The sequence below is a fragment of the Pangasianodon hypophthalmus genome, chromosome 4, assembly GCF_027358585.1.
Source record: "Pangasianodon hypophthalmus isolate fPanHyp1 chromosome 4, fPanHyp1.pri, whole genome shotgun sequence".
NCBI lineage: Eukaryota > Metazoa > Chordata > Actinopteri > Siluriformes > Pangasiidae > Pangasianodon > Pangasianodon hypophthalmus.
The window spans coordinates 17,830,143-17,845,996 of NC_069713.1; the positions used below are offsets into that span (position 1 = coordinate 17,830,143).

General features: G+C 39.5%; 1 protein-coding gene across 10 annotated transcripts in view; it reads right to left on the bottom strand.

Annotated features, from left to right (window-relative positions):
• dysf (dysferlin, limb girdle muscular dystrophy 2B (autosomal recessive)) overlaps positions 1 to 15,854 on the bottom strand; it is a 77,632-nt gene that overhangs the window by 46,083 nt on the left and 15,695 nt on the right. For 7 of the 10 annotated variants that reach the window (XR_008301590.1, XM_053233141.1, XM_053233143.1 and 4 more), the window contains exons 7-30: positions 15,040 to 15,168; positions 14,803 to 14,865; positions 13,799 to 13,849; positions 13,569 to 13,599; positions 13,253 to 13,368; positions 13,014 to 13,137; positions 12,813 to 12,916; positions 12,207 to 12,275; positions 12,070 to 12,113; positions 11,860 to 11,942; positions 9,796 to 9,828; positions 9,462 to 9,577; positions 9,074 to 9,187; positions 8,737 to 8,914; positions 7,723 to 7,847; positions 7,470 to 7,576; positions 6,690 to 6,885; positions 5,782 to 5,928; positions 5,559 to 5,690; positions 3,270 to 3,436; positions 2,909 to 3,023; positions 2,632 to 2,737; positions 2,269 to 2,411; positions 1,242 to 1,415 (exon numbers count right to left, since the gene is read on the bottom strand). Coding sequence is in view for 9 of the 10 variants with exons in the window: in XM_053233141.1 (XP_053089116.1) it covers positions 1,242 to 1,415; positions 2,269 to 2,411; positions 2,632 to 2,737; positions 2,909 to 3,023; positions 3,270 to 3,436; positions 5,559 to 5,690; positions 5,782 to 5,928; positions 6,690 to 6,885; positions 7,470 to 7,576; positions 7,723 to 7,847; positions 8,737 to 8,914; positions 9,074 to 9,187; positions 9,462 to 9,577; positions 9,796 to 9,828; positions 11,860 to 11,942; positions 12,070 to 12,113; positions 12,207 to 12,275; positions 12,813 to 12,916; positions 13,014 to 13,137; positions 13,253 to 13,368; positions 13,569 to 13,599; positions 13,799 to 13,849; positions 14,803 to 14,865; positions 15,040 to 15,168 (2,667 nt within the window). In the remaining variant the exon portion in view is untranslated. The remainder of the gene's footprint in view (positions 1 to 1,241; positions 1,416 to 2,268; positions 2,412 to 2,631; positions 2,738 to 2,908; positions 3,024 to 3,269; positions 3,437 to 5,558; positions 5,691 to 5,781; positions 5,929 to 6,689; positions 6,886 to 7,469; positions 7,577 to 7,722; positions 7,848 to 8,736; positions 8,915 to 9,073; positions 9,188 to 9,461; positions 9,578 to 9,795; positions 9,829 to 11,859; positions 11,943 to 12,069; positions 12,114 to 12,206; positions 12,276 to 12,812; positions 12,917 to 13,013; positions 13,138 to 13,252; positions 13,369 to 13,568; positions 13,600 to 13,798; positions 13,850 to 14,802; positions 14,866 to 15,039; positions 15,169 to 15,854) is intronic. The other 3 variants (XM_026937048.3, XM_026937041.3, XM_053233142.1) reach the window with 1 other exon arrangement.

The window sequence follows — 15,854 nt, forward strand, 5'->3', positions numbered from 1 at the left end:
TCAAAGTACACCTATAGATATACCAAATAAAATGACCAATAAGTAGAATAAGCTGGCAACTCAGTGAATCTTATTTCAATTATTTCAAACAATATTCTTGGAAACATACAGTACATACCTTTTTCATGTTCAGGGTTCTCCTGATTTCATGTTTGTGTGCACAATTGTGAGTGCAAAGAGATGGAGGAAATGTAGCATGGACTAAATTAACTTTTTCTATTTCATATTACAAATACAACCTTTTTTCCTCCCACTTTCATTTCACCTTGTTACTCTCAGAGCCAGAACGTCATTTCTAAATGATTTTTCATGATTAAAGAAAGTCATCCAAGTACATGAATTTTCAAGTATTGTTCCATCTTGGAATGTTTCAATTGGAAAAATATTTTTCCAATTTTAGTTGGAATTTTGAAAAGATAATTTGAACCCAAAAAACATAAATGACTATGATCATCTCTTGGGTGGGCATTGACCCTGAAACCAGACTCTAAATGTAATTATTAGTGCCCACTGTACAGAGAGATTGGGAGTTCAGAAGTTGCCAGGGGATCCCCCGACCCACAGCTGGTAGCACTAACAGGGCCTTTCAATAACCGACCCGACTCCATCCAGAGAGATGTAAAGCTCGGATCCAGCCAAGCCCACATCACAGCCCACGCCAGAGCAGCCTGGAATGGATGTGACACAACAGACCCAGTAGACTGGGAGCCTGAGAAACGAGTGAACATACTGTACTGTACACACACATTTTCCGTTGCACACACACACAGATCTGTCTTTATTTTGTAGTAATTAGTCTCCCATGGTGCACTTATTTCACCAGGCTGATTCTTCACTGGTTGCCCAGTCACTCTCAGCACCTCAGGCCCATCCAAGCCCAAAGTCATTTATGCCCATTTTGTTCTCTACTTCTCCAAATCAAGCTTCACCCTTAACGATCCTACTTCATGACTGAGCATGTTGATGCAGATTTCTTGCTGTTGATGTCTCAGATCAGTGTTTTTTTTTTCTCCACACACACACACACACACACACACACACACACACACACACACACACACACACACTTTCATTCCATTCCAGCTATTGCCAGACCATGTCAAAATCTGACACCTTACAAGTATCAATTCAGTGTCAACTCTCACGTTCTTGTTCTCTTTTTGGTCTTTCAATTGCCCCTGGGCAGTCTGGCTTTGTCCAATTTCCAGCTTTGTAAACTGCAAATTGTTCACTCTCATTACCAGTGAGCACTCCAGGGCAAAGATGGCTGCCGGACCAGTCTTCTCCAGAGGCTCCATGCGGCAACGCCAGCGGCGACGGCGGAACGAATCCGTCTTCCTTTGCTTAAGGTGGAACTTCCAGCCAAAGAGAGAGGCATATTCCCAACCCTCCCGCTCCGACTCATCTGGACGCTGCTGTTGGAGATCACACACACACAAACACACACACACACACATTGAGGAGTGTTAAATCTCTGGAATTAAAGAGATTCTTCAGATCTGCGCTCTCAGAGCACCACCATGAGGAGAGCATAGGAAATGTAAGGAAAGAAGGCTATGTTCTTCAGTTCTCTCTCTCTCTCACTCACTCTTTCTCTCTCACTCAGCCTGACTCATCCTGAAGTGGTTTCCAGTGTACCTCTTTATCCCTCGGTTTCTTTGTCTCATCTATCATCGAAAACAGTGAGATAATCTCAACAATACATCATTGTTAATAATACGTGGGTGCTTTAGCTATTACATCTATGGGGTTTTCAGGATAAACACACGGATTTTCAAAAACAGAATCTCTTTCTCTGTCCTTCACATGCACACGCATACACATACACACACACTCTTCCACAGATGATTAACATTAGGCATATTTGTGGTAAGACGCTAAATTTGGATGAGCTGCGGATTTCTTGCCAAGGCAGAATAAGACTCATAGATTAGAGACATGGGATCGATTTCAGATTAGTGTCAGATGGTGTGATTGATTAGGTGTCCTCTCAACCTCCATCTACAACCCAGCAGAACCCCACTTTCATCTGCCAAATACTCTACAGAACTCCACTCACCATCCCACCACACTGACATTTCCCAGAATCCCCCTGAACTCAGACAGCGGGTATGGAGCATCAGACTGAGAGTAAAGAGCAGTGTTGAAGTGGATATTTTTTTTATCTAGTTCCCAATACAAGGGTAAGGAAAAGTTTGAATTTTATTACACTGATGAAAACCATATGACTAGGATTTAACCAATAATGGTGAGATAGCAGTGTGGTACCTTTCTCAGTGCTTCCATTTTCTGCAGGTCTCGGCGGCGAAGGCGGATCCAGCGACGCCGGCGATTGGTGTGGTACATTTTCTCAGCTGGAACCCAAGACTTAGGCCGACGGTCAGGAGGGATGGTAATGCCATACTCCCACCCTGAGGATAATGGTAATAAAAAACGGCTTTTGCTTGTCTTTCATATAATAAAATATTCTTTAAAACAAATAAGTAAATTAGCAACAATGTCCAATGTCAACAATTAACAATGTGTTAATATCCATTCTTTAATGCAATTTCAATAGCAGAAGTCCAATCTACTCATAAATAATACAGGTTTATCATAGACATTGGTGAAACAACATTATAGTTTCTATACCCTGATCATCTACAGCCCGTTTTAGATCTTTACTCCATTCCTCGTCTTCCCACATCCAGCCTGGAGGACACTCAATATCGTCTTTAGGCACCGCTTTCTCTCCATTCTGTTCCACAGTGGACAAATGCAAAACAACACTTCAGTCTTTACTGTTTGCAGGGCTACTTTAGGACAAGATTACTTCTTTAATTTCAGTTTGGAAAACCAAATAGTGGACATCAATATACTTTATATGGAGACAAATCCTGTTCAACTATATAAAGTTTTATATGCTCACCACATCTGTGTAACCTTCTGGCATGCCAATCCATTGTCCTCCCGGCAGCCGCATCTGATTCTCAAACACTTCCTCCATAAAAGTCATGTGTCCTGCGTCCACATCATATAGCAAGCTGGGCAACATAAAAATATGGGGAAAAACAACATCTGGTCAATAAAGCTTAATTAGAATTCACTGGATTATGCAATTAAGAACATGCTCAGTATCATCTTATATAAGTACACTCAATACAAAAGCTTAGAGCTACACAGACTGGCCAACATCTCAAGTATGCTGGATCCAAATGCAAAGTCATCGTTTTTTTTGTCAAAGAGAACATGGATGAGAGTAAGCCAGTAGAGTTTAGTGTTGAACTTACGTTTTCTCTGGGCTGATGTACCAATCTCCAGCCCATGCCCAGCCTGGCGAGGGTTTAAAACTCTCCTTGGGCAGCTTCACCTTCCCGGTGATGTCACTGAATTTGGGGTAAGTGAGCCCTGTTGTGCCCCAGTTTCCCACCAGAGCTAATTTAGTCTGGTTCTCATACTGCAGGAAACACAGTAAGAAGAAAACATGAAAACCACAACAAAACCAGTAGCAGTCTAGTAGACTTACAAGTCACAAACAGTGAAGGCACCCTCTCTAATGCTCCATGATTATTCATGTCTCTGATTTAGGTGCTGCATGTTTAAAGCCATGTTTCCTCTATTCAAATACATGTAAGTACTTTTTGAATTTTTCCTGCTGTTAAATAGGATTTCAGTTTGCTATGATACTTGACCTTTAAATGTATGTCTGTTGTGTTCTTCCTACTTATCTGCTTGCTTTGCATAGCCAGATGAAACAGTAACCACAGAGCTTGCTAGCAAAGGTTTTAATACAGAAAGCCTACTTCATGTAAATAGAATTTTATCAAATTTGATATGCAATTTGTGTATTTATGGCTGCTATTTGTCCAACAAGCAGATGAACTCAAAAGGCACACATGCCACCTAGCTACACACCTAGCTAACAGAGTAAATTAAACATGCAGACTATCAGTTCAACAGAGTTAAATAAACTGATTGTTTTCAAGAGAAACTGATTATTTTCAAGAGAAGTAGGAAGATACAGCACTTGTTTTGCTAGATGTGAGGAGATACTGTCATGAGATACTGTTCTTCAGTAGCATGCCAATATTGACAAAGAATACTGACATGCCTAAAGCCTGAAAACTTGATTTAATGACATTTTCATCATAATGTTTAAAAAAACTTCTTATTTTAACAGACATGATACAGTAATTTTCCCATATTGTTGGCACCATGAAAGAAGTAGAGTTCTAAAACTCCTAAACCTGTTAATCCTTTTGTCCAGTTCACTACGCATCAGTGGCTGTTCCTCTTTAGTGATGGGTCGTTGAACGATTCGTTCATTTTGAACGAATCTTTAATGTGACTCGAGAAGAACGAGTCGTCTCGGGGAGTGATTCATTCAGTCGCGCATGCGCAACATCCTATAGGTTCTGTCCTGGAATTAGTTCACCTGTTTCGAGTCTTCGAGTCTGAGTCGTTCGTTCGTCACGTGACAGCCCCATAAGCTTAACCAACGCAGTCTGAGCCGGAAAGAGAATTGATTAGTTCATCTCTCGAGTCTTTTGAGTAGTTCGTTCTTTTGGCACGTGACATGACAGCATTGGATAGAGAAATTAGTTAATTTACAAACTTCCTTACAAACAGGTGCATAGTAATTATTATTATTATTATTATTATTATTATTATTATTATTATTATTCTCTCTTACAGTTACGTGCTGCGCTTCTGGTTCTTTTCCATAACACTGAATGTGGTAAAGGTAATAAAGACTCTTTACTCTTACCACGTAAGTGTAAGAGTAAATGGTTAGTTGGTGGTACTAACGAACGCCTCGAGAGACTCGAGAGATGAACTAATCAATTCTCTTTCCGGCTCAGACTGCATTGGTTAAGCTTATGGGGCTGTCACGTGACGAACGAAAGCCTCAGACCCGAAGACTTGTCAGGTAAGAGGTGAGGTGAGCTAATCACAGACTAAAGCTCCAGGTAAACAACGAATTAACGTTTTCTGTTTCTTACAGCATTATAGTTTTGTCTTGTTTGTAGTGTGATCAACGTTTGCGTAAGTAGTAGATGTGTTAGGGAAGTAACACGTAAAATTTTAATTATATTTTGCTAAAATGAACGAAATGACTCGAAAAAAGATTCGTTCATTTTGCTGAACGAGACTCAAAGGTCCGAGTCGGTAAAATGATCCGAACTTCCCATCACTACTCCACTTAGCCAGGACTCCTTATCTCTTTTTACTTTAGAGCAATACAGTTGTATATACCTTTGCCTCAATTAACAACATCATCAGCAATATTTATGAACACACAAATCATTTCACATGTTTGAAACTCCTCCTGAAGGCATGTGTGTGCACATGTGTGAGTGAAAGACGTGAAGGTGACTTGACAGCTATATTAACAGCAGTTTTTTTTTCATCTTATTTTTAATTATAATTTACAGTAATAAACAGATATTTTAGCACTGTTCTACTTTGAGTAATCAGTTCAAATAGGCCTTTTTGAGACAACATAGTTATACTCAATTTATACAGCAATATGTGAGGATATATAACTTAAATTTAAAAAAAAACAAACAATTGCTTACTGTCTCTGCAAACACAGACAGTTTCCCCTCTGAAAACTGGTTGAAGTGCTTGACGTCAGCAGCCAAACCAAACCACACCTTCACTCTGACCTGTGCTGGGATCTTACAGTCCTCGCTACCACCCTGAGGGTACTAAAACATACACCGATAAGTAGACTTCAATAGTTTATTCTTAATGACAAACATACAGATTTGAAGTGTGCATTTCATATCGTTTCCACACCTTCATGAAGACAGTTTGCAGCTGACCACAGTGTTTGCCGCAGTAACCCTGAGAGAAGAGCACCTCGTGGGCTGGGATTCTGTGGTACGCCACTCTTTTGTCCCCCTGAAGCATCCAGATCACTATGTCTGGCAGACTGTTCTGGGGCTGAAAAAAGCGCAAAATGGTAAAGAAAGAAAGAAAGAAACTTAAAGGCCATAACTAATCAATGAAACAGATATTTTGCCAGGCCTAGGTAATTTATGGCACCCCCTACTGTTCACATGAAAATATTACATTTCAAATAACTGGAATATTTAAAGATAATTAGCTTTTTAAAAATCAAAATGCTCAAATTGCTTACTGGTTTTAACTATGATCAAGATTCTCAGTTGCATATAGTGATTGTATAACATTGGTGATTGTCTCAACTCTCAGCAGCATTAGCTGTTATAATGTTAGACAGCATGCCACAAATTTTCAACTGATAAAGAAATCAAATAAAATGGTTTACTACTTAACGGTAAAGCCAAATATTTTTTGACTGGGCTAGCAACATTGAAATCATTCTGTTTTAATTCTGTTCTGGCTGAGTAAGAGACAGAACTGAATAAAATATAAATACTGTATGACAGAAGAGAGAGAGCCAAGGAACAAATAAGAAAAAGGCAGTGAGATAGAAGACAAGAAAAGAAATCTTCAAATGTTAAACTCTGCTGAAACAGATACACTGTGTACCCTGCTCTCTCTGGAATCTGACTTTCTGCAAACAAAGAATGCCAGAATAACAAAAGAGACAGAAACATAGAACAAAACATAAAGAAAGAGAAAAAGAGAAGGAAATAACACTTAAAAGGAGTAAATCTAAAACACTCAGTATTGTTTTAGATTTTTGGACTCATGCTCAGGTCCCATCTGTGGATTCTCACCTCCTCAGTGAGTGAGCGCAGTCTCATGGCCCAGTCCTCAGCCTGCTCCAGCACTGTGCTCAGCTCCGTCTCCTGGCCGTGTTTTAGCGCCAGAGCGGCCTGCTCAATCTGCTGCAGGTTCACCTTACGCAAACGCCGCAGAGCTTTATCCAGAGGGGTCACGCATGGCCATCCGTCCAGCTCAGGCAGCTCCTCACTAAACCACACCAACGTGGCTATTACTCTCAAAAATACTCACACAGCAACCCGGTAAAGAAATGTCCTAAAAACCTCACTGATATAAGTCAAAAGTTCATTCAAGTCTCATTTACTGAAATACTGTGTTAAAGATTACACACAGTAATATTTGGTGACTTAAACAGATCAGAATAATAGAGCGGCAGTCCATCGCATGTACACACACATCCACACCTTTGAGGAATATAGCACAGCCAGTCCACCTAAATGCCCGTTTTTGGACTGTGGGAGGAAACCCAGAGGAGATCCACAGAGACACAGGAAGAACATGTAAAACCCCACATAGACAGTATCCCAAGCTCAAGATTGAACTGGGGATTCTGGAGCTGTGAGGCATTAATATTACACACTGCACTACCATTCCACCCTATAAAACTATAGTACATGCTAACATACTAATATAATAGTAGCTAATAGTATATTCATTTTAGTCATCATGGGAGGCCTTTTCAAATTGCTTTCAATTAATTTTCAAAACATGATAAAAACATTTTGTGGTAGTGATCTTTTTAACCCTCCTCTTGTACCTGTGAGGAGCTTTACCTGCAGTCAGAGATGAGCTCATCCAGTAGTTTAACCACCCTCTCCTCCAGTCTGTCCTGGTCACCGCCTGCTTGAAGCTCCAACTGCACAAGATTCAGGTTTGATTCCTAACACAAATACAGTCAAATTTATAAATGACCATCCCTCAAAAAACAAGCTTTCATTTTTATATCACTTTTTACATATACCTATAACTTTGGTATAACTTTTGAAAGCGTATTCTCATCCTAATGCACTTTGGCTTGGGCCTCACCAGACGCTCTGTGATGATCAGCAGCATGTTAAGGGCCTCTATACGGGGCTTGATGTCCTCCCACTCTGACGACAGCACCACCACAGGCTTCACATTCCCCCAGGGCAGGTAGTAGTAGTGACAGCCTACAGTCACACAGAAAGTCAGAACATTATTTTTGACAACAGGTAAAGAAAAACTGCACCCTGAACAACTTGCATATTAATCTTCATAATTAACATGACCACATGACCATGTGATCTTCATTATTTTGTAATGAAATTCTGAGTTGACTTTTATAGTGTAAATTTATTTTCTCAAGATGTTGGTCTATTTTCACTGCTTACCGGGTTCCTACATTACCCACAATGCTGTTCAACTACCTGCTGATAGTAGTGCTTGCTTTATCTCTACCTTAAGAGACAAATGCAGCAGTGCATTAGTCCTTTAGTCTAAAGTCCTTTAGTCTAGCTCTCTCTCCTCCTCAACTCTACACTCTGCTCAAACAGATCTTTCATTCCCACATTCAAAGCCATTATTCTTGATATCTTAAAGATGCCAACTAGTCGAGTTGAGTCTCTGTATCATATAGCTGCACTGCCTTCTGGAACTTTGACTCCAGCATTTGCCATCTCCACTATCTATAGGTTGGATTTCTCATGTAGGACATTGAACTTCACTGGAAACTGGTGAAATGAAAAAAAGAAGCTCTTGCTCCTTCATTTTAGGAGGTAACAACAAAATTATCATCCCCTACATATGAGATTGCTAATTTTTTTTCTCATTAACTACCACTGTAACTGCATTAACAATGTTCCCCTGTGATGTCAGAGTGGCGGACAACCGCTAACGAAAATACAGCACCCACAAATTAGCATCAGAATCGCTCAATATAAATATAAACATCAATATAATTACAATAATTTCAATATAAACATGTATAATGTGCTCCAGGGTACACTTTTCCTTTAACAATCAATGGTTCAGTGGTGACTGGTCTTGTTTTTGAGACTATGGTTAAAGATTATTTCTCACCATCAAACACAGCTCGGCTGTATTGCGTTGTGGAGGCCAGAGGCAGGCAGGTGTAGTCAAACTTGTTGCCATAGTTGCCGATGCTGACCTCAAACTGGATGGCGTCATCCACGTCCTGAAGAAGGGTGGCCGAGTAAAAAGCAGCAAACAGAGAGTACTTTCTCTTCCGCATGAATTTCTGCATGGAAAGCCAAACAGAAGAAGCATTTTCATACTGTGTGCCTGTGTGAAGCAACAGTAAATGCATATAAAGAACTATCAAATCTTTCCACATGGAAGCATGTTCAGGGGTTCTTCAGAAACACGAATGTTTCTTTTACACGGTGGAACCTCTTACCTCTACCACCAGAAGGTCGTCAGGGTAAATGTCTTCCATTTTTTGTTCCGCTCGTTCACACAGCTTAGTGGTGAGCTCCAAGAGCACACGGCCACGATACGCTACACCTTCACCCTAAACCACACAACACGCACCACCACTAAAGTTTTAAATCACTCTTCTACACACAAATAGAGACATCCATTACAGCTAACTTTGCTTAATTGTAATGGATGTCAACGTAGGTTAGATCCATTCCACTCTTGATTCACTCTAGGTTAAGATCTATTTTGTTAATGGACTTAATGTCAAGCAAGACTGTGTCATTATAGAGGCTTTTAGAATCTCAGTATCTCACACAGCAATGCTTAACTGTAATGCAGTTCAAGTGGAATATGATCTACTTTACCTTGCCAAGGTTAAGAGCCTCGTGGGGGTCAGAGAAGGCAGTGAACTCTCTAAGACTTCCATACATATTCACATAACAGGGGCCAAAGGTTGGCAGGAAGCCCAGGCTGTCATCAACTAAGACAGAAATGTTGAGGTTAAATTGTGAGAGTAGTAAATGAGTATGCTAAACATGCTAAGATTGCAGTAAGAAAATCCCGCCATGGATTTCACAAGCTACAAGTACTGCACCCAGATTGTTATATTGTGGTTTTCAGAAGAAAATAAAGTACCTAGAAGTGGGTGTATGTAAAGTAGATTGTATCACACAGATACAGTAGGAAAGAAAGACATACTGGCACTTTGGAGGGTCCTGGGGGGCAAGTCATCTGAATGCGTAGAGAAATAAAGGATACTTTAAAGACAACTGAAAACTACAGCTGCACGCTCACTCTTGCTACTAATTCATGCCTTCACAAAGTAGTTAGATCTCCAAAAACGTGTTTACATGAAGGAGTTTCACTGATCAATTAGTCAACCAAGAATAAGGCCAATACAAGCAATAGTGCAATACAATAGACATACAACATCTACAGATTAAAGTGCTGGAATTCTCTTACATCCACTGGGCCACTATGAGCAAAGTGGGAATTTAGATAAGTGGATGAGGATTAAAAATATAAACAGATAAAAGTTTAGAAAGTTAGTTATTGTTCATGCCCCAGACCAGTATGTTGTAACTACGGCCCTTTTACCTGCATGCGCACATATCACAGACTCTGATATGACACCTGTCCTGTTCTTTGGACATAACTGAAAATACTATCCACAAAATTAAGCACTGACGCTCCAGTACAATCACAGTCCTCACTGAATAAAGTCTAGAGTCAATTATAAGACTTTATACCAGAGCAAGTTAAATGCATCGGTCAGAGGGTGTGGATTAATTTCCTATAACAGCACAGGTCAGACAGTAGCTCCAGCTGCAAGGTTTATATTAATGCACTTGTTCTCATATGTTAACAACTTACACAGGGACTTGAATGGCAGATGCTCCACATTTACAGATGTGTGTAATTGTTGATATGGTGACGCTATGGTAAAGGAGATGCCTATTTAACATACATTACATGGAAGGAGTCTCCAGTGTCAGCGCTTTGTAACAGAGGTAAAGCTGTAACTTATGCATGTATGATTTTGTGGTATCTCTGCAACAACATGGCAAACTGTATTTTTTGTACTGATTACTTCAATGGAGAGAAAAAAACAGAGGCTAATGAGGGAATGACTTTATATGGAACTACCGTGCCCTCAGGTCAGCTGACGCCAACCTCCTGTCTCCCCCCACCAGGACTAAACACAAGACCTGGGGGGACAGGGCCTTCTCCGCTGCTGCCCCCACCCTTTGGAACTCCTTGCCCAAACACATCAGAGACTCATCCACACTCCCTATGTTTAAAAAAGCCCTGAAAACCCATCTCTTTAAAACCACCTTTCATTAACTGTCTTAATTCTTTTGTTGCCCTCGTTTGTCTCTTCATGTAAAGCATCTTTGAGTATCTTGAAAAGCACTATACAAGTGTTATGTATTATTATTATTATTATTATTATTATTATTATTATTATTATATATTGTGTGATAACAGGAGCTAACTTGTCTTGCAGATGTTCAACAACATTAAACGTAACTGTAAACTAATTTAAAGTATATGTTCTTTAATTAATAAAAAAATGGAATTGTTGGCAAATTGCTGTGATATAAGAGAAATAAAAATTGTGCTGTTATCGGAAAATAATCAACTTTGGAGTATCACAACATCCCATCATTGATAATTTTCCTATAAGAGTAAGTGTTTCATTCCTTATTTAACCAGTGCAATATTCACCTATGACATATTACGAGCACACCACACTCTGCATTAAAGTTTAAATCATTGCCATGCCACTGATGTCTCAGAATATGCTTGGAGGTTAGTAGTCATGCATGTATCACAATGTATTCATGGCATTGCTTTTGCTCTTCAGAGACTGTTCTACAAATATATTGTTTGTCACATACTAATAGCAAATGTAGTGTTTTTGTTGCTATTACATTCTGTAGAATTTCATTACAGTTATAACAGTTCTTTCCACTCAGTGTTTGAATGTACAGTATAGCTGTTTATTCTGATGCTGTTTATTCTTTTCCTGCACTCTGACTGTAACTCATTAGTGCTACTGCAAAATTCAGAGAGATGGAGTGCATGCTACTATGGTAGGGATCCTAATGAACCCATAACCAAAGCCACAGGTCATTGGCCTTTCATGTATCTTTACAGATAAAAGATGCGATGAAGATGAAGAAATGAAACTGGAAGGTTACTTACACTTCAAAAGCAATGAGACATTTTGCTGCGCTTCATATGAAATTCATTGCTTACCTTCTATTTCCCCGCCTGGAGCAGATATCTTTGATATACTCAGGTGTGTGGTGCCAATGACATCATTGTGGCTTGCTCGATCCCTAGCAGAAATGAAATAATGATAACGCGAGAAGTTAAAGATGTTCTAAATGTAAGTATACAGCACACAGTTATTTGATCAGATGAAGAGAAGTCATGTGCAATGTCATTTTTTCAAGATGGACTAACCAATCTAAAATGCGTATCCTCATCTTCTCACACATAGACGGAAACTGCAGAGAGAAACAGTATTTGGCATTGACTACGGAGCATGGAGAAATCTGACCAGTAACCTCTGATATGTGCAGTTATGTAGCTCATCTTACTCTGATAGGGAGCACAAGACTTTGGTTCCACTGTGGGTTGGCGTTCTTCTCCAATATCTTACTGCACATCTGCGAATACACATGTATTGGCCCTCAAAATCAAATATCGTCGAGAAAAAGAGCTCACACAGGACCGTCCTTATGATTAATATGACATGGAGTGATTTACCTGTTTTTAATTTTTCAATCATCTTTACTCAAAATAATTATTACCATCTTACTATGGCTATAATATTTTGGGAAGCTTTTACAAGAACTCTGAAATGCTGAGGTGTCGTTGGTTGTATATTAGCCTGCTTCTATGCTACATCATCGCTGGCTAGACTCATGACTTATGACTCATGACTTGGAGCATTTTCATTAGGACCTGGTCAAATGTGGCTAAAACCTGGTTGGAACATTTCGGTCAGCCAGTTATAATTTCTTGTCATGGGTTGGAGCGTCTTAAAAATAAAGTGGAGGCAAATATATTGCAAAAAAATCCCAGCTGTGGATCAATAGAACGTCATAAAAAACCCAGATGAATCTAGTGGGCTGTGGTGTGGACTGCCTGAACATGGCTAATGCAGATCAAAGATGTTTTTGCATCGTATGTGAAGTTTGTACCGTTTTGCCAGCAAAGTTGACTTCCACAAATGGATCCACCAGGTTTTTTCGGTTTGACTCAAAACCCAGAAATTGCTTCATGCCATCCATAAATGCATCATCCACTAGCAAGGGGAAAGCAAGGGGAGAAAAGGTCACATATGTATTAAAAAAAAAGTCTCTCACAATAATGCTGATAAGCACGCAAACAATACTACCCACTCTGAGGCAAATCCTCTGCTCTGTAGACTTTAAGAGTGAAGGTGGCTCCTCTGAGTGTGAGCCCTGCTGGTCTCAGCAGGTTCGCCTCAATGTCCTCTCTTTCCTGAACACCCTCTTTTTCAGTCTAAGACATAGATTTCATAGATATAGGTTTCATTGGAAAAGCATAAATTCTTCTATAGGAACAATAAAATTTGAAAACACAATCAAAACCTGATGTAATTATTACTCTTCCTCACCGGTGGCTCATCACCTGCAGCCAGGACTATAAGGCTGACCTTCAGATACCCTCTTGCCCCAGCACAAAAATCATCGGGATCAGCCAGCAACAGCCACTTCCTGAGAATAGCATGTCCTGGCACAAGAATAGAAATAAGCAATACTAATCAGCTTCTTACTAAAGTAAATCTCTCATTCGATTAGCGTAATACTACTGAAACGAATGCACTGTTGAATCAAAATAAATTTCGAATGGGAATAAAGTGTGAAATTTTGGAATGTGCTCCCTTAAGCACAAGCACGCAGCCAAGTGTCACAGGGGTCTGCAGTACTCACTGTGTTCGTTATACACCATGCCAACATCCAGCTGAGAGAGAAGAAAACAAAAAAAAGAGTCATAACTATTATCAGCTGTGCATGAGAGAACAGATCTGTGTGTCCCACAAACAAAAGATAAAAAGGAAGCACAGATGTCATGGGAAGAGACACCAGAAAACAGTGTCACAGCAGTTGAAACTGACGGAAGAACGTAACGAATGCAAAAGTAGAAGCTAAGAGAATACTACCTTAAATTCTCCAATGACAGAGTCTGTACGAAGAGACTTGGAGTCAAATACCTTGGATAGAACACAGGGGTAAATATTACTATAGTATGAAATACTGCTGCTGCTACATTTCAGTATTGCAGCTACAGTGAACACACCCACAATATGTCTCGAGCATGTATACCTTGCCCAATTGAGGCTCTGATTTACTTTGCATTTCTAGAGGTTTTTGTGTGAGCTCTTTTTGTATTTCAACTCAATCCAAGTGAAGATCAGATGGTAGATCCAATCCTAGCATCCAATAACCAATACACCTGGAGTAGTTATATCCTGTAAGTATGCACAACATACATACTGTAGGCTCAACCAGTTTGGGGCCCCCTTGTGGCCTGATATCTACTGGTCAAGGAACAGAAGGATTAGTTCACCATTCCCTGGGTACAGTTTTCTCAGGACTTTTACCAGCTTCAGACCAAATTAAAGTCAAATTTCAAATAAAATTTGAAATGAAACCAAACAAGATTTCATTACATCAATCAGTAACAATGTCCCCATCAACCAATATGAAATTATGTCCTAATTAATCTGTAGTTAGTAGTTATTAATTGGGAAAATTCATTAGTGCTGAATGGTGTGTGCCAGTATTTAGCCCCACTGAGCTGATTATGAACATTTTATAACATGCTGTCATTTAAATTATGCTAATTTAATTGGACATTTTTAGTCCTAGATGGAATAAACATTATTTTATGCTGGTGTATTTACTCAACATTGAAATATTCAATTAGCACATGTTCATTTACTTTGTTCCTTTGTTACTTATGGCTTATTTATGCTGAAGTTATGGTTTGGTAATGTTAAGTAGGCAGTAAATAATTTCCAAAAGAGTCCTCAAATGTCTTTACCATCAAAAGTGCTACCAAAAAATAGCAGCTAGGCCCTCTCCTTCCTCACATTCAAATTCCACATGAAGAAATCCCAGTTTAGTTTAGCTAATAGATTAATATAAAGACTGGTCTGCTTACTGTTATAAATATAGGCTCATCAAAGAGATCTGTTGGTGTCTCGAAGAAGTTCAGGAAGAAAGTCTGGGGGAAGAAAGTATGGTATTAGTGACTGATAGTTCAGTAATAAATTCTACTTTCAATGCAGTGATAATATAAGCAGAGCAGAAACTAAGGTTATAACAGTGTAGTGAGACCTTCAATAAGCTAACATTAAGTGGAGCAAAAAAGTTTTTTTCATTATTCATAATTCATTACCTCATCAAAGAATGGATTGTTGCCTTTCTTGATGCGTGTTCTCTTTGTCTGGCCTCCCACAGTTACTTTGACAACAGGTTTAATATTGATGCCAGGCAGTTGCCTTCCCTCGATGATTCGCACCCGTACCTGAACATTTAGTCATTTGTGTCATGGCTTAAAATCTTTAATTCATGCAGTTACTTGTTGGTGCTGCTAATTTTTTTCAACATTATCAATATGAAATGCACACATTTATTAATGGACCCTCCTAAAAGGCATAACATATACTTTATCCTGTGTCACATTTCATTTATTTAGAGAAACCAGCTTGGCCAGCAAGTTAATAAAGTTTTGTGCATTCATTGTATTCATAGGGCAGTGATAGCTCAGTGCTTAAGCTGTTGGGCTACTGACTGGAAGGTTGTGAGCTCAAATCCCAGCACTGCCAAGCTGTCACTGCTGGGCCCTTGAGCAAGGCCCTTAATTCATTGAGGAAATTTATGACTGATATTGCCACATGAGGGTGCTGTTTCTGACCAGTGCTGAACACCAACAAAATACACTCACCATCCACTTTCTTAGGAACATCGGTACACTTGCACATTCATGTATATATCTAATCAGCCAATCATGTGGCAAAAAAAATCACCTTATCTTCTTCAGTCTTCAACTGTCCAGTTTGGGTGAGTCTGTGCCCATGATAGCTTCACATTCTTGTTCTTGGCTGACAGTAGTGGAACCTGATGTGGTCTTCTGCTGTTTGATGTGTTGTGCTTTCTGAGATGCTTTTCTGCTCACCACAGTTGTAAAGAGTGATTATTTGAGTTGCTATA